We start from the raw sequence: 19,534 nt of genomic DNA on the forward strand, positions 1-19,534 counted from the left end.
AGGCGGTAGCCCACGAGCAGCTCGAGCACGTGGCCGTCCGCGAAGGCACCCCGTGGCTGGGTGCAGCTGCGCGTGGGGTCCAGCAGCACAGTGGACAGCGGCACGCGGCTGAGCTTGAAGCTGTTGCGGTTGCGGCAGTTGTGGGTGCCCCGGTTGGGCATGGGGTTGAAGTCGGCCTTGATGACGTTGAGGTGCTGGGGCGTGAGCAGCAGCCAGTAGGGGATGGCGGCGGACTTAACGGCCTCGGAGGGCGCGCAGCAGGAGCGCCGCACGGCCGAGCAGAGGGTGCAGCTGGCCCACTCGATGTTGCCCGAGTAGTCCCCAGCGGCCGTCTGCACCATGCGCTTGTCACTGTAGACCAGGTAGACGGGAAAGCAGCCCTGGCTGCGCTCCTGGCAGCCGCCTGCCACTTTGTAGAAGGTGAGCAGCTGGCGCAGGAACTCCTGCAGGCTGGTGTGGCTGCCGTAGAGCACGGGGCTGCACAGCATGGCCATGTGCTGCGGGGCGAAGCAGGCGCGCAGGTCGGCGTGGAACTCGTGCAGGTGGGCAGCGTCGGAGATGATGAAGAGCGTGTTCTCACTGTGCCGCACCTTCAGCACCAGGCACAGCTCCGGCATGAGGAAGCCGAACTCGGTGAGGTCGCCGTGCGGGAAGCAGAACACGAAGCGCAGCGAGGAGAGGATGTGCTGGCTGCTGCCCCGCGACTCCTGGTGCGGGATCTCGAAGACAGCGATGCCGAAGTCGGTGAGTACGAGGCAGGCGGCGAACTGGCGGATGCTGCCCTGCACGTGGATCAGGAAGCACCAGAGCACCTTGAGGATGCGGATATGCTCCAGCAGGAAGTCCTCGTCTGCGCCCAGCGCCCACTCCAGAGCCAGGCGCTCCTCCTCAGCCTCCTCCTCCTCCTCTTCCTCCTCTTCCTCTCCTGGACCACCCTCCTCCTCTTCCTCTGTATCTGGGGGCCCCATTTCGAAGTAGCGATTCTCAGCAACGTCCTCCTCCTCCTCCTCCTCCTCGCCCTGCTCCCCCTGGCCCTCCTCTCGCTGGTTGGCGGCCTCAATCCAAGCAGGGAGCTGCCGCTCGATAGCCTGTCGGATGAGCATGCTCAGGCGCTGGATGAAGTCCTGGTTGGTGGCAGTGTAGCCAATGCAGGTAAAGGGCAGGAAGATGATCTGGCCGGACCCAGGCACCACCTGGACCTCTGGCTCCGCGTGCTCGGGGCTGTGCGGGGAGAGGCCAGGTCAGTGGCATGCTGGGCTGGGATGCCCCCACCTCCCACATCCAGATTCTGCTGCTGTCCCCCTGGTCTTGAGGAACCAATGCATGGGTCTCAAAGCCTCCTAACGAGTCAAGCCTGCTCCTAGCAAGCACCCTGATAGGGAGCTTAAGTGCTGGAAGGCTGGGGCAGCCACACTGCCAGGGCCTCAGACCACAGGCATCCAGTGCAGTCCTGCCCACGTCATGAAGACGCCTCATTCCTGGGGACACTGGCCACAAGCCCCAAAGGCAGTGAGTGCTCAAGGCCGTGGACTAACTTGACAACAGTCTTCTTCAGGGGAACCCAGTGACCTTGAGAGGGGTAGGGAGTGGGACAGGTGGGTCTGAGGACCTTCACATTTAAATTCAAGCTCCTCCAGAGACAGGCAATCTACCTGAGAAAGAATTCAGAGTAGTAACAGTAAAAATGATTCAAAATCTCAGAAAAAATAATGGAGGCACAGACCAAGAGAATACAGGAAATGTTTAACAAAGAGACAGAAGGTTAAAAGAACAGAGAGTAAGTGAAACGAAAAAGACACTAGAAAAAAGTCAAGAGCAGAATAACTGAGGCAGAAGAATGAGTGAGTGAGCTGGAAGACAGAGAAGTGGACATCGCTGCCACAGGACAGAATAAAGTAAAAAGAATGAAGAGAAATGAGAAATGGCCTCAGAGACCTCTGGGACATCACTAAACACACCAACATCCTATTGTAGGGTCCCAGCAGAAAAGAGACAGGGAAAGGGCCTGAGAAAATATGTGAAGAGATTATAGCCAAAAGCTTCCCTAAAATGGGAAAGGAAACAGTCATTCAAGTCCAGGAAGTGCAGAGTTCCATACAGGATAAACCCAAGGAGGAACAGGCTAAAACATATTACTCAAATTGACAAAAGTCAAATACAAAGAAAAATATTAAAATCAAAAGGGAAAAGTAACAAACAACACACAAGGAAATCCCCATAAGGTTATCAGATGATTTTTCAGCAGAAACTGCAAGCCAGAAGAGAGTGGCACAATATATTTAAAGTGATGAAAGGGATAAACCTACAATCAAGAATACTCTACCCAGCAAGGTTTTCATTCAGATTCAGAGAAGTTTTACAGAGAAGCAAAAGTTAAGAGAATAGACACCACCAATCTAGCCTTACAACAAATGCTAAAGGAACTCCTGGGGGCGGGGGTGGGGGCGGGGCAGACGGTAAAGAACACATTTGCTCGACCCCTGGGTCGGGAAGATCCCTTGGAGGAGGGCGTGACAGCCCACTCCAGGATTCTTGCCTGGAGAATCCCATGAACAGGGGGGCCTGGCAGGCTGCAGTCCAGAACTGGACACGACCAAAGCAACTCAGCATGCACACGTGTGTGCACACGCGCGCGCACACACACGCACGCGCGCCATCGGAGGTAGGGGTGGGGAGGCCAAAGCTAGAAACAAGAAAAGCACAATTGGGAAAGCTCAACAATAAAGGCAAACATAAAGTAACAGTAGGAAACCACCCCCACACAAATATCATATCAAAATCAGCAACCACAAGGGGAGTACAAATACAGGAAATCAGAATTACACTTGAAATCAAGAGACCAGCAACTTAAAACCACCTTCCGTAAAGACTGCTATAGCAAAATCTCAAGAGGGACTTCCCTGGTGGTCCAATGGTTAAGAATCTGCCTTGCAATGCAGGGGACTCGGGTTTGATCCCTCCTCGGGGAACTAGAATCCCACATTCCACACAGCGACTGAGTGCCACAACTTGAGAGTCCGAGTGCCACAGTGAAAGTTCCCGCGTGCCACAATAAGGATGCCACAAGCCGCAACGGGCGCAGTCAAATTAAAAACACAAAAGAATCCAAACCTCATGGGAACTGCAAACCAAACATCTCTAACAGATACACAAACAAAAAAGAAGAAGGCAAATCAAACACAACACTAAAGACAGACATCAAACCACAAGAGAACAAAAGACGACCAACAAAAACAAATCCTAATCAATTAAGAAAATGGCAATAGGAACATGTATTATCAGTAATTACCTTAAATGTAAAATGTAAATTAAATGCTCCAAACAAAAGGCACAGACTGGCTGAATGGATATAAAACAAGACCCATATATATGCGGTCTACAAGAGACCCACTTTAGACTTAGGGACACATACAGACCGAAAGTGAGGGGATAGAAAAAGATATTCCATGCAAATGGAAATCAAAAGAAAGCTGAAATAGCAGTATACATATCAGAGAAAATAGACCTTAAAATAACAACTGTTACAAGAGATAAGGAAATGGGATTTCCCTGGTGGTCAAGTGGCAGACACTCTGCGCTCTCAACACAGGGGGCTGGGGCTTGATCCCCGGTCAGGGAACTAGATTCAGCAGACAAACGGTTCACCCGCCGAAACTAAGGATCGTGCAGGCTACAGCAAGGATCAAAGGTTCCGCGTGCTGCGACCAAGGGCTGTGTGGCCAGGGAAATACATAAATATTAAAAAGACAAGGAAGGACACGACATAATGATCAAGGAATCAATTCAAGAAGAAGATACAACAATTTCAAGTAGATGTATGTACCCAACACAGGAGCACCTCAATATGAACATAAATGCTAACAGTCTAAGGGCTCCCCTGGTGGCTCAGATGGCAAAGAAGGGGGAAATCAACAGTAATACAATAATAGCAGGGAACTCAATGGACAGATCATCCAGACAGAAAATCAATAAAGAAACACCAGCCCTAAAGATACATTAGACTAGATGGACTTAACTAATATTTATAGGGCATTCCATTCAAAAAGAGCATAGACTTTCTTTTCAAGCACACACAGAACATTCTGCAGGACAGATTGTATCTTTGGCCACAAATCAAGCCTCCATAAATTCAAGAAAACTGAAATCACATCAAGTATCTTTTCCAACCACAATGCTGTAAGATTATAAATCAAATACAAGAAAAAAAAAAACTGCAAAACCCCACAAACATGTGGAGGTTAAACAATGTTATGAAATAGCCAATGGATCACTGAAGAAATCAAAGAGGAAATAAAAAATACCTAGAGACAAATGACAATGAAACATGACAATACAAAACCTATGGGATGCAGCAAACGCAGTTCTAAGAAGGAAGTTGATAGCAATACAATCTTACCCCAGGACACAAGAAAAATCTCAAACAACCTAACCGTGGGACTTCCCTGGCGGTCCAATGGTTAACAACCCACCTACCAATGCAGGGAACGTGGGTTCAATCACTGGTCCAGGAAGATCTCACATGCCACAGAGCAACGAAGCCTGTGTGCTACAGCTACTGAGCCTGAACTCTAGAAGCCATGCTCCCCAACAAGAGAAGCCGCGATGAGAAGCCATGCACTGCAATTAGAGTAATCCCCACCCGCTGCAACCAGAGAAAGCCCGTGCACAGCAAAGACCCAGAACAGTCATATATACACACACACACACCCACCCGCTAAAGGAACCAGAGAAAGCCTGTGCACAGCAAAGACCCAGAACAGTCTGCCCTGTGCACAGCAAAGACCCAGAACAGTCTCTCTCACACACACACACACACACACACAAGCCCGTGCCAACATCCAGCACAATCACACACACACATAAACACACACACCTCCTACAGAACTAGAGAAAGAAGAACTCCAAAGTTAGTAGAAGGAATGAAACTATATTGATCAGAGCAGAAATAAACAAAATAGAAATGAATAAAACAATAAGAAACATCAATGAAACTAAAAGCTGATCCTATGAAAAGATGAACAAAATTAATAAACCTTTTTAATTCATTGGGAGAAAAGAAAAGGAGAGGGCTCAGATTAATAAAACTAGAAGTGGGAACTTCTGTGGTGGTACAATGGATAAGAATCTGCCTGCCAGTGCAAGGGGACACTGGTCTGATCCCTTGTCCAGGAAGATTCCACATGCCACGGAGAAACCAGGCCCACGCACCACAACCACTGAGCCCACGAGCAGCAAATACCAAAGCCAGCACGTGCTCCAGGGCCCACAAGCCACAACCACTGATCCAAGTGCTGCAATGCCTGAAGTCCGTGCACCTAGAGCCTGTGCTGTGCAACAAGAGAAGCCACTGCGATGAGCACAGTGAGAAGCCCCGGCTCACCACAACTAGGAAAGCACGCATGCAGCAGCGGAGACACACAACCCCAAAACTAATTATTAAAAAAAAGTAGGAACAAAAAAGGGTGTTACAGCTGACACCACGGACATACAAAGGATTTTAAGAGTATGAGCAACTATGGGGGGCTTCCCTGGTAGCTCAGGTGGTAAAGAATCTGCCTGCAATGCAGGAGACCCAGGTTCAATTCCTGGGTCAGCAAAATGCCCTGGAGAACGGATAGGTTACCCTCTCCAGTATTCTTGGGCTTCCCTGGTAGCTCAGACAGTAAAGAATCTGACTGCAATATGAGAGAATGGGGTTCGATCCCTGGGTTGGGAAGATCCCCTGGAGACAGAAACAGCTACCCACTCCAGTACTCCTGCCTGGAGAATTTCATGGACAGAGAAGCCAGGCTACAGTCCACGGAGTCACCAAGAAGCAGATACAACTGAGCGACTGTCACAAGCAACCATACACCAATAAAATGGACAACCTAGAAGAAATTAACAAATTCTTAGAAAGGTACAACTTTTCAAGGCTGAACCAGGAAGAAATAGAAAATACAAACAGACCAATCACAAGTACTAAAATTGAAACTGATTCAAAAACTTCCAACAAACAAAAGTCCAAGACCAGTCGGCTTCACAGGAGAATTTTATTAAACATTTACACAACAGTTAACACCTATCCCTCTGATATTCTTCAAAAAAACTGCAGAAGAAGGAACACACCCAAGCTCATTCTATGAGGCCACCAATACCTTGATACCAAAACCAAAGATATCACAAAAAAAGAAAATTACAGAACTTCCCTGGTGGTCCAGGGGTCCAGAATCCATCTTGCAATGTGGGGGACACAGATTCAATCCTTGGTAAGGGAACTAAGATCCCACATGCTGGAGCAACTAAGCCCACGTACTGCAAATACTGAGCCTGATGTTCTGGAGCTTGCGCACAACTGGAGTCCATGAGCCACAATGAAAGACCTTGCACAGTGCAACAAAGATCCTGCGTGCTGCAACTAAGAGGTCGCGCAGAAAAGGTTTTTCACAAAATCCCACACACATTTATGGTTTAAAAAAAAAAAAAAAAAAAAAAAAACTCTCTAGAAAGTGGGCATAGAGGGAATCTACCTCAACATAACAAAGACCATATACAACAAACCCACAATTATCATCATTCTCAAAGGTGAAAAACTCAAAACATTTCCTCCAAGATCTCCTGATGTCCACTCTTGCCAATTTGACTGAACATAGATCTGGAGAGTGTAGTCACAGCAATCAGAGAAGAAAAAGAAATAAAAGAAATCCAAATTGAAAAGAGAAAGTAAAACTATCAGTGTTTGCACATACACAGAAAATCCTAAAGACACAACCTGAAAACTACGAGAGCTCATCAACGAGTCTGGTAAATTTGCAGGATACAAAATCAATACACAGAAATCTCTTGCATTCCCACACAGTAACAACGAAAGATGAGAAAAACATTTTACTGGAGTGTAACTGCTTCGTAATATTGTGCTAGTTGCTGCTGTAGAATGAATGGATCAGTTATATGCATACATATATCCTCCTCCTCATGGAGCTCCCTCCCACCCCCGAGCCCACCCACCTAGGTCATCAAAGAGGACCAAGCTGAGCTCCCTGGGCTATACAGCAGGTCCACACTAGCTCTCTTTTAAATGCGGTAGTGTAAATATGTGAATCCTAATCTCTCAGTTCATTCCACACTCCCGTTCCCGCCACCCCCCACATCCACACCTGTTTTCTACATCTGTGTCTCTAGTCCTGCCTGACAAATACGTTCATCTGTACCATTTTTCTAGATTCCACATATGTACATTAACATACAATATTTATTTCTCTCTGACTTACTTCACTCTGTACATCTCCAAAACACAGAACAGCTCATGTAGCTCAAAACCAAACACACACACAAACTATGGATAAAGACCTAAATTGACCTCTCTCCAATGAAGACATACAGATGGCCAAGAGGCACATGGAAAGATGCTCAACATCACTAATTGACAGAGAAATGCAAATCAAAACTACAATCAGGTGAGAATTTCTGGTGGCCCACTGGTTACGAATCTGACTTGCAGCGTAGGCAATGTGGGCTCAATCCCTGGTCCCACGTCATGGAGGAACTACAGCCATGTGCCGAGACCACTGAGCCCACGCACTCCAGAGCCTGTAGGTCACAACCACTGAAGCCTGCATGCTCTGGAGCCCCCACGCCACAAGCAAGATCTCACGGGCCACAGCTCAGGCCAGAGGCAGTCAAATACATAAAGTAAAGAAAAAAGCTACAATGAGGTATCACCTCACACAGGTCAGAATGGCCATCATCAAAAAAATCCATGAACAACAAATGCTACAGAGGGTGTGAAACAAAGGGAACCCTCTTGCACTGTTGGTGGGAATGTAAACTGATACAGCTACTATGGAAAACAGTATGGAGATTCCTTGAAAAACTACGAATAAAGCCACCATATGACCCAACAATACCATTACTGGGCATACACCTGAGAAAACCATAGTCCAAAAAGACATATGTACCCCAAGCTTCACTGCAACACTGTTTATAATAGCCAGGACACAGAAGCAACCTAGATGCCCACTGACAGATGAACGGATCAAGAATTTGTGGTACACATACACAATGCAATATTGTTGTTGTTTTAATCACTAAGTTGTATTTGATTCTTTTGCAACCCCATGAACTGTAGTCCATCAGACTCCTCTGTCCATGTGATTTCCCAGGCAAGAACACTGGAGTGGGTTGCCTTCTTTCCCAAAGATCTTTCTCCAGGGGATCTTCCCTACCCAGGAATTGAACCTGAGTCTCCTGCATTGGCAGGCAGATTCTTTACCACTAAGCCACCAGGGAAGCTCCACAATGGAGTATTACTCAGCCATAAATTTTTTTTTTAAGTTCTAGTGACGAGGATGCAGAGAAGGTGATGGCACCCCACTCCAGTACTCTTGCCTGGAAAATCCCATGGACGGAGGAGCCTGGTAGGCTGTGGTCCATGGGGTCACGAAGAGTCGGACACGACTGAGCGACTTCACTTTCACTTTTCACTTTCATGCATTGGAGAAGGAAATGGCAACCCACTCCAGTGTTCTTGCCTGGAGAATCCCAGGGACGGGGGAGCCTGGTGGGCTGCCGTCTCTGGGGTCGCACAGAGTCGGACATGACTGAAGCGACTCAGCAGCAGCAGCAGACGTGGATGAACCTAGAGTCTGTTACAGAGAGATGTTAAGTCAGAAAGAGAAAAATAAACATTGAATATTGACCTATATAGATGGGATCTAGAAAAACAGTGCTGATAAACCTATCTGCAGGCAGGAATAGAGACGCAGACTCAGAGAACAGAGCTGCGGACACAGCAGCGGGAGGAGAGGATGGGATGAGTTGAAAGAGGAGCACTGGAACATCCGCATCACCACGCGTAGAGCAGTGGGAAGCTGCCGTGTAACACACACAGCTCAACCCATGCTCTCTGACAACCCAGAAGGCTGGGACAAGGTTGGGGTGCAGGGAGGTTTAAGAGGGAGGGGCTGTATGTATACTTCCGGCTGATTCATGCTGTTGCGCAGCAGAAACCAACACAACATCGTAACGTAACTCTCCTCAGTGGACAATAACTAAAAAAAAAGTCTTCTGGGATGTCCCTGATGATCCAGTGGCTAAGACTTCACACTCCCAAAGCTGGGGGTCCTGGGTTTGATCCCTGGTTAGGGAACTAGATCCCTCACGGCACGACTCAAGATCCCGCAGGCCACAACTAAGACCTGGGCAGCCAATCAACAAACGGAGAAAATATTTTAAAATTGTATCTCTTAAAAAAAAGTCTCTAAACAATAAATGCTTTGAGGGTATGGAGAAAAGGGAACCCTCCTACATTGTTAGTAGGAATATAAATTGTTACAACCATTATGGAGAATGGTATAGAGTTTCCTTAACAAACTAAATACAGACCTACTACATGATCTAATAATCCCACTTCTGGACATATATCCAGAGAAAGACTTAATTCAGAAAGATAACATGTACCCCAATGTTCACTACAGCACTGTTTACAATAGCCAAGACAGGTAACAAACCTAAACATCGACTAAACAAACCTAAACACCACTGGCAGGTGAGTAACGGGACACTTTTCAGCCGTAAAAAAGGAATGGAAAAAAGGAATGAAAGAATGCCACTTGCAACAGTAGGATGGATCTGGAGACTGTCATACTGAATGAAGTCAGATAAGGACTAATGTCACATATCACTGTATGAGGAATCTAAAAAACAATGGTACAAATGAACTTATTTATAAAAGAGTCATAGATGCAGAAAACAAACTTACAGTTACCAGGGGGAAATGGGGAAGAGGGATAAACTAGGAGTTTGGGAGTGACATAAGCACACTACTATATATACAGTAGGTAACTAACAAGGACATACTACTGCACAGCACAGGGAGCTCTACTTAGCCCTCCGTAATGACCCATATGGGAAACGAATCTAAACAGTGTAGCTGTAAGTATAACTGACTTACTTTGCTGTATACCTGAAAGTAACACATTATAAATCAACCATATTCCAATTAAAATTTTAAAAAATAATAATAAACTCCTGTACCTCTTGGCCTCTAATGCCCTTGTGAAAAAGGATATATAAAATGCAGTTGGGAAACCTCTTCTGTAAAAATCAGAGTAAACAGTCGAGGGTTTGGAGACTAACCCACTCACATCACTTTTTTTTTTTTTAAAGCAGCTCTTTAAGAACGGAAAAATCAGTTTCCAGTTCAAGATAGTCCCTCCTGTGAGAGCACAAAAAAAATCACAACTAGATGTTGAGCAACCACTGACAGGAGGATGCTGGAAACTACCAAAAAAAGACACCCACATCCAAAAACAAGGAGGGAGATGCAGAGAGAGGGCAGCAGGGCACATTCACGATAAAATCAAATCCTTTCCCACCAGGCGGGTGACCCAAACCTGCAGAACAACACCAAAGAAGTTCTCCCACTGTTTCGAAGGCTCTGAACCCCACACCAGGCTTTCCAGCCCCGGGATCCGACAAAGAAATCATACTCCCCAGGGAATCTGGCCTTGAAGTTCAGTGAGAATTGATTACAACACTTCCACAGGACTGAGGGAAACACAGACTCCAGTCCTGGAGGACACAAACAAATCATTTCATGAAGAAGTTCCAGAGGAAAGGGGCAGTGACCCCACAGGAAGACTAAACCAAACTGCCTGCCAGTGCTGGAGGGGCCACCAGGGAGGCACAGCTGGGCAGAGGCTCAGCACGAGGGCAGGGGCCCTGGCAGCAGAAGCCCAGCAAGGTACCCCTTGCCATAAACCCTCCTGGAGTTCCCCATTAATTTAATTAGACTGTTAATTTAAAACAGGCAAAAGCAACAAAGGTTTACTGTGCATCACAGGGAACTGCAGTCAGTATCTCGTAATAACCTATAATGGAAAATAATTTCAAAAATAATCTATTTGTGTATGTATAACTAAATCACCTTGCTCTGCACCTGAAACATTGTAAGTCAACTATACTTCAATAAAATATAATTATATATTAAGAAAAAAAAAGAAAAAATAATAGCATGGAACTTTAACATCCACTTACACCAGTGGACGTCGGGACAGAAAATCAATAAGGAAACATAAGCGTTAAAGATACAACAGACCAGATGGACTTACTGATGTTTACAGAGCATTCCATTAGAAAGCAGCAGAATACACTTTCTTTTCAAGTGCACATGGAACATCCCCCAGGATAGAGCTTATCTTTGTCCCTAAATCAAGCCTCAGTAAATTTAAGAACACTGAAAACATATCAGGTATCACTGCCGACCACAATGCTGTAAGATCAGAAATCAGATACAAGAAAAAAACTACAAAAACCCACAAATATATGGAGGCTGAATGATACGTTACTTGACAACCAATGGATCATCGAAGATATCAAAAAGGAAATAAAAAAAATACCTAGAGACAAATGACAATGAAAACATGACAATCCAAAACCTATGGGATGCAGCAAAAGCAGGTCTAAGAGAGAAGCTGAAGCAACACAATCTTACCTCAGGACACAAGAGAAAATCTCAAATAAACAACCTAACCGTGGGACTTCCCTTGTGGTCCAGTGGTTAAGAATCCACCTGCCAAATGCAGGGGACATGGGTTCAATTCCTGGTCTGGGAAGATCCCACATGCCACAGAACTACTAAGCCTATGTGCCACAGCTTTTGAGCCTGTACTCCAAGGCCCATGCTCTGCAACATGAGAAGCTACCTCAGTGAGAAACCCATGCACCCCAACTACACAGTAACCCCACTCACTGCAGCTAGAGAAAGCCTGCACAGAGCAAACACCCAGTGCAGCCACACCCCACGTGAACCAGAGAGAGAGAAGATAAGCCCCAACATTAGCAGAAGGAAAGAAATCATAATGACCAGAGCAGAAAGAAATGATATAAGATGAAGAGAACAGAAAAGGCCACTGAAAATAAAAATTGGTCCTATAAAAAGATGAACAAGACTGATAAACCTTTAGACTCAAAGGGAGAAAAAAAGGAAGAGGGCTCAAATCAAGAAAAGTAGAAACAGGGACTTCCCTGGTGGTGCAGTGCATGAAAAGCCCCCTGCCAATGCAAGCGGACACTGGTTTGATCCCTTGTCCAGGAAGATTTCACAGGCCATGGAGCAACCAGGCCCACGCACCACAACTACGGAGCCCAAGAGCAGCAATGCTGAAGCCAGCACACACTCCAGGGCCTACGAGCCACAACTATCGAGTGCCCGGGCTGCAACCTCTGAAACCCATGTACCCAGGCCCTGCGCTATGCAAGAGCCACTCAATGGAAGCCCATGCACTGCAACAGAGAGCAGTCCCGGCCCACCGTAACTGGAGAGTATGCAGCAATACAGAGATAGCACAACCAAAAATTAATTACTAAAAAAACTAGGAATGAAAAAGGGTAAGTTACAACTGACGCCACGGACGTACAAAGGATAAGAGACTACTACAAGCAACTATATGCCAATAAAATGGACAGTCTAGAAGAAATGGACAGATTCTTAGAAAAGTACAACCTTCCGAGACTGAGCCAGGAAGAAACAGCAAACATGAACAGACCAATCACAAGTTCTGAAACTGTGGTTCAAAAACTTCCAACAAAAGTCCAGGACCAGATGGCCTCACAGATGAATTCTATCAAGCATTTAGACAACACTTGACACCTATCCTTCTGAAATCCTTCCAAAAAATTGCCAAAGAAGGAACACTCCCAAGCTCATTCTATGAGGCCACGATCACCCGGATACCAAAACCAAAGACACCACAAAAATGAAAATGACAGGGACTTCCCTGGTGGTCCAGAGGTTACAAATCCACCTTGCGATGCAAGTGACACCGGTCTGACCCTTGGTAGGGGAACTGAGACCCCAAATACTGCAGAGCAACCGAAGCACACATGCTGAAAGCGCTGAGCCCGCGTGTTCTGGAGCCTGGACACCACGGCTAGAGAGTCCATGAGCCACCAAGACAGACCCCGCACGAGGCCACAAAGACCCTGCGTGCTGCAACCAGGACGTCACGCAGCCGAGGAAATAAATGTAAAAAACAGGAAAGGAAAACTACCGGCCAGTATCACTCAACACAGACACAAAACATCCCAATAAGACACTAGCAAACCAAGTCCAATAACACATTAAAAGGTTCATACACCATGATCAAGTGGGATTTATCCCAGGATGCAAAGATTTTTCAATATACACCAGTCAATGTGATATACCACATTAACAAACTGAAGAATTAAAACCATATGATCATCTTAATAGATACAGAAAAAGTTTTTGACAAAATCCAACACCCATTTACGAAAAAAAAAAAAAAAAAAAAAACTCTCCAGAAAGTGGGCATAGAGGGAATCTACCTCACCATAATAAGGCTACATAAAACATTCTCAAAGGTGAAAAACTCAAAACATTTCCTCCAAGACCTCCTGATGTTTACTCTCGCCACTTTTATTCAACACAGTTCTGGACATTCTAGTCACAGCAATCGGAAAGGAAAAGGAAATAACCAAACTGGAACAAGAACATAAAATTGTCACTGTTTGCAGATACACAAAAAGTCCAAAGACACTTATCAGAAGAGTATGAGAGCTCATCATGGAATCTGGAAAATCTGCAGGATACAAAATGAATAAAAGATCAGAAAAAAATTTTATTTGAGTATAATTGCTTTCCAAGATTGTGTTTGTTTCTGCTATACAATGAATTAATCAGTTATATGTATACAAATATCCTCCTTCTCCTCTTTGACCTCCCTCACACCCTCACCCCCACCCTAGTCATCTAGGTCATCACAGGGCACCAAGCTGAGTTTCCAGGGCTACAGAGCAGGTTCGCGTTAGTGCTCTGCACCTGGCAGGGCACATGCGTGGCTCCTAACCTCCCGCTCTACTTGGCACGCCCTCGTGCCACCCCCACCCGTGTCCACATGTCCACTCTCTGTCTCTATTCCTGCCCTACAAGTCAGTTCATCTGCACCATTTTTCTAGATTCCACATGTATGGATTAACAAGCGATCTTTCTCTCTTTCTGAATTACTTCACTATGTATATCTCCAAAATATAGAAAGAGCTCATAAGCTCAATATCAAACAAAAAACCAAATCGAAGTATAGGCAAAGACCTAAATTGACATCTCTCCAAAGGAGACATACAGACAGCCAAGAGGCACATGAAACGGTGCTCAACATCACTAATTATTAGAGAAATGCACATCAAAACTACAATGAGATGGGACTTCCCTGGTGATCCAGAGGCTAAGACTTCACAATTCCAATGCTGGGAGCCTGGGTTTGATGCCTGGTCAGGGATCTAGATCGCACATGCCACAAGAGTTTGCACGCTGCACCTGAAAACTCCCGTGTGCTGCGCCTGAAGAGCCCACATGCTGCAGCAAAGAGCAAACACCCTGCAGTCCACAACTAAGACCTGGGCCACCAAACAAGCAAACAAGATACTTTAAAACTATATCTCTTAAAAAAAATGACTGACAATAAGACCCTGATGCTGGGAGGGACTGGGGGCAGGAGGAGAAGGGGACGACAGAGGATGAGATGCCTGGATGGCATCACCGACTCCATGGACACAGGTTTGGGTGAACTCTGGGAGTTGGTGATGGACAGGGAGGCCTGGTGTGCTGCGGTTCATGGGGTCGCAGAGAGTCGGACATGACTAAGCTGAACTGAACAATAAGTGCTTGTGAGGGTGTGGCGAAAAGGGAACCCTCCTATATCCCTGGTAGGAAGGTAAATTGTTATGACCATTATGGGAAACTGATATTTGAGGCTCCTTGAAAAACTAAATACAGAACTGCTATATGATCCAACAACCCCATTCCTGGGCATATATCCAGAGAAGAACTTAATTCAAAAAGATACAAGCAAAGGAAAAAAAAAAAGATACAATCACCCCAATGTTCACTGCAGCACTATTTAAAATAGCCAAGACATGGAAGCAAACTAAACCATCAGTTGACAGGTGAGTGGATAAAGATGGGGTAGAGACATTACTTTGCCAACAAAGGTCCGTCTAGTCAAGGCTATGGTTTTCCCAGTGGTCATGTATGGGTGTGAGAGTTGGACTATAAACAAAGCTGAGTACCAAAGAATTGATACTTCTGAACTGTGGTGTTGGAGAAGACTCTTGAGAGTCCCTTGCACTGCAAGAAGATCCAACCAGTCCATCCTAAAGGAGATCAGTCCTGAATATTCATTGGAAGGACTGATGCTGAAGCTGAAACTCCAATACTTTGGCCACCTGATGTGAAGAACTGACTCATTGGAAAAGACTCTGATGCTGGAAAAGATTAACGGTAGGAGAAGGGGATGACAGAGGATGAGACGGTTGGATGGAATCACCAACTCAATGGACATGAGTTTGAGCAGACTCTGGGAGTTGGTGATGTACAGGGAAGCCTGGCGTGCTGCAGTCCATGGGGTCGCAAGGAGTCAGACATAACTGAGCGACTGAACCGAACTGAACATACATATAATGGAATAATACTTAGCCATAAAAAAGGAATGAAGTAATGCCATTTGCCACAACATGGATGGACCTAGAAATTATCATACTGAATGAAGTCAGATAATGACAAATATCATGTATTGCTTACATGCAGTATCCAAAAAGTAATGGTACAAATGAACTTATTCATATAAGAGTCATAAATGTAGGAAAATTTAGTTACCAGGGAGAAATGGGGAAGAGGGATAAATTAGGAGTCTGAGATTGAAATATATGCACTACTGTATCTAAACCACGTAACAAGAACCTACTAATGCGTAGCACAGGGAACCCTACTTAGTACTCTGTAGTGACCTACATGGGAAAAGAATCTAAAAAAGAGTGGATGTATGTATAACTGATTTACTCTGCTGTATACCTGAAAGTAACACATCATAAATCAACTATATTCCAGTAAAAATTTAAAAAATAGTAATAAATTCAGGTGCCTCTTGGCCTCTGATGCCCTTGTGAAAAAGGATATATAAAATGCAGTTGGGGAACCTCTTCCGTAAAATTCAGAGTAAACAGTCAAGGCTTTGGAGACCACCCCACCCACATCACTTTAAAAAAAACAAAACACAGCTCTTCAAGAATGGAACAGTGGGCTTCCGGTTCAAGATGGCAGAATAGAAGGACGTGCACTCATTTCCTCCTGCAAGAGCACCAAAATCACAACTTGCTATCGAGTAACCATTGACAGAAGGGTGCTGGGACCTACCAAAAAAAAGACACGTCACCTCCAGACAAAGAAGCTGCAGCAAGATGGCAAGCGGGGCACAATCACGGTAAAATCAAATCCCATACCCACCAGGTTGGTGACCCACAGTAATACCAAAGAAGTTCTCCCTCTGTTGTGAAGGTTCTGAACCCCACATCAGGCTTCCCAGCCGGGGATCTGACAGAGGGACTGGGAATCCCTGGGAATCTGGCCTTGAAGGCCAGCAGGATTTGACTGCAAGACTTCCACAGGACTAGGGCAAACAGAGACTCCAGTCTTGGGAGGGCACAAACAAAACCTCAGAGGAAAGGAGCAAGCCTTCCTCTGCACCAAGCCTCAGAGGAAAGGAGCTTTCCTTTCAGTTTCCCCAGGAGACTGAACCAAACCACCTGCTAGAGCTGGGTCTCCTGTGGCGGCGCGGGTTGGCCAGGGGTCCCCACAGGGGTGGAGGAACTGGCAGCAGCAGTCTGGAAAGGTCCCCCTTGGCAGAAAGCCTCTTGGAGGTCCCATTAACCTGACTGCAGACTCAAGGGCTGGGTCACCTCAGGCCAAAAAACTATCAGGGAGGGAGCACAACCTCACCCAACACCAGGTAACTGGATCAAAGCTTCACTGAGCAAGGCCCTGCCCACCAGAGAAAGACCCAGTTTCTCCCACCACCAGCCTCTCCCATCTGAATTAAATTTGTCCATTCCTGTCCATTTTATTTCATTGATTCCTAAAATGTCGATGTTCACGCTTGCCATCTCCTGTTTGACCACTTTCAATCAAATTTACTTTGATTGATGGACTTAACATTCCAGGTTCCTATGCAACACTGTTCTTTACAGCATCGGACTACTTTCGCCACCAGACACATCCACAACTGGATGTCATTTCTGTTTTGGCTCAGCCTCTTCAGTCCTTCTGGAGCTATTTCTCCACTCCTCTCCAGTAGCATATTGGACATCTACTGACCTGGGGGGTCGGGGGGCAGTTTCTCTTTCAGTGTCCTATCTTTCTGCCTTTGCAAACTGTTCATGGGGTTCTCAAGACAAGAATACTGAAGCTGTTTGTCATTCCCTTTTCCAGTGGATCACATTTTGTAAGAACTCTCCACCAAGACCTGTCTGTCTTGGGTGGCCCCACATAGCATGGCTCATGGTTTCATTAAGTTACACAAAGCTGTGATCCATGTGATCACTTTGGTTAGTTTTCTGTGATTGTGGTTTTCATTCTGTCTGCCCTCTGATGGGCAGAGGCTTGTGCAAGCTTCCTGATGGAAAGGGAGAAAACTGGGTCTTGGGCCAAGGCCATGTTCAGTAAATCTTTAATCCGATTTCCTGTTGATAGGTGGAGCTGTGCTCTCTCCCTGTAGGGTAACGGAGACCTCCAAAAGGACTTATACCAGCACACCTCCCAGAACAGCTGCTGACCCCGAGAGGCAGGCCACTGTCGACCCACGCCTCTGCCAGAGACTCCCGGACAGTCACAAGCAAGTCTGGCTCAGTCTGCTGTGGGGCCACTGCTCCTTTCTCCTGGGTCCTGGGGCACACGAAGTTTTGTTTGTGCCCTCCAAGCGTCTCTGTTTTCCCAGTCCTATGGAAGTTCTGTAACCAAATCCCACTGACCTTCAAAGTCAGATTCCCGGCAGATTCTTGTTGACATGTTAGGAATCAGTGAACTAAAGTGAACTGGAGTGGGCGAATTTAATTCAGATGACCATTGGAACTACTACGTGGGCAAAAATCCCTTGAAGAAATGGAGTAGTCCTCATAGTCAGTAAGATCCAAAATGCAGTACTGGAGAGCAATCTCCAAAACAGCAGAATGATCTTTCTTTGTTTCCAAGGCAAACCATTCAATATCACAGTAATCCAAGCCTATGATCCAACCAGTAATGCTGAAGAAGCTGAAGCTGAACAGTTCTATGAAGACCTATAAGACCTTTTAGAACTAATACCAAAAAAAAAAATGTGCTATTCAGCACAGGGGACTGGAATGCAAAATAGGAAGTCAAGAGATAGCTGGAGTTAACAGGCAAGTTTGGCTTTTAAGTACAAAATAAAGCAGGGCAAAGGCTAACAGTTTTGCCAAGAGGATGCACTAGTCATAGCAAACATCCTCCTCCACCAACACAAGAGAAGACTCTACACATGGACATCAACAGATGATCAATACAGAAATTAAGTTGATTATATTCTTGCAGCTGAAGATGGAGAAGCTCTATCGAGTCAGCAAAAACAAGCCCTGGACTGTGGCTCAGACCATCGGCTTCTTACTGCAAAATTGAGGCTCAAATTGCAGAAAGTAGGGAAAACCACTGCAGGCCATTCAGGTATGACCTAAATCAAAGAAAGACACGCAGTCAGAGGCAAATCAAGAGAGAAGGTAAGGGAGACAGAGAGAGACAAGAGACAGAAAAGAAAAGAGGGGAGGGGGTAGAGAAAGAGGGAGAGGGGGAGAGAGAGAGAGGGAGGCAGACATGGGGGAGGGAAGGAGAGGGGAAAAAAAGAGAGGGAAGAAGGAAGGAGGAGATGGGAGAGAGGGAGAGAGAGTTTGAGAAGGAGGGAGGCAGAAACGGAGGGAGGGAGGGAGAAAGAGAGAAGGGGAAGGAAGGAGAAAGAGAGAGCATGAGAGAGAGAGTAGGAGGGAGGGAGAAATCAAGAGTGACAGAGGCAGAGAAGGAAGGAGGTGTGAAGGCAGAGAGAGAGAGATGAAAGAGAAAAAGACAGGAAGAGAGAGACAGATACACAGAGAAAGAGAGATCGAGAGAAAAGGAGAGTGGGAAAAGAGCAAGAGAGAAACAGAGACAGGGAAAGAGACTAAGCCGGAGGGAGAGAGACGGACAGACAGACAAAGAGGGAATGGGGAGTGGGAGGAGAGGGAGAGAAAGAAAGAGGAAGGGAGGAAGACAGAGGGGGATGCAGACAGAGTTCAAGAGACAGGGAGGGAGGGAGACTGAGAAAGAGAGGGAACTAGACAGGGAGAGACCAAGGGAGTAGGTGGGAGGGAGGGAGACACGGTGACAGGGAGAGAGACAGAGAAAGAGAGGGGTGGGGGAGAGAGGGAGGAAGAAAAGAGAGAGGAGGAGAGAGAAAGGGGGAGAGAGAGGAGGGAAGGAGAGAAGGGGAAAGACAGAGATAGGAAAGAAGGGAGAGAGAGATACAGGAAGAGAGAGAAAGACCAAGAGAGGCAAGGAGGAAGACAGAGACACGGAGAAAGACAGATGGAGGGAGGGAGAGAGACAGAGAAAGAAAGAGGGAGAGAGAGAGAAAGACTGAAAGAGGGAGGGAGATAGGGAGGAAGGGATGGGGCAAAGGAGAGAAGACACATAGCGGGAGACAAAGAGGGACCGAGAAAGTAG

The 19,534-nt window shown here is 46.1% G+C and overlaps 1 protein-coding gene across 1 annotated transcript in view; it reads right to left on the bottom strand.

Moving 5' to 3' along the window:
• The window catches only part of NISCH (nischarin), a gene marked incomplete at its 5' end in the record, with an annotated part of 63,112 nt that overhangs the window by 6,620 nt on the left and 36,958 nt on the right, over positions 1-19,534 (bottom strand). Inside the window, one exon of the mRNA XM_010851939.1 lies at positions 8-1,221. Coding sequence (XP_010850241.1) covers positions 8-1,221 — 1,214 coding nt within the window. The remainder of the gene's footprint in view (positions 1-7; positions 1,222-19,534) is intronic.

The sequence above is a fragment of the Bison bison genome, unplaced genomic scaffold (genome assembly GCF_000754665.1).
Source record: "Bison bison bison isolate TAMUID 2011002044 unplaced genomic scaffold, Bison_UMD1.0 scf7180017864304, whole genome shotgun sequence".
Taxonomy (NCBI): domain Eukaryota; kingdom Metazoa; phylum Chordata; class Mammalia; order Artiodactyla; family Bovidae; genus Bison; species Bison bison.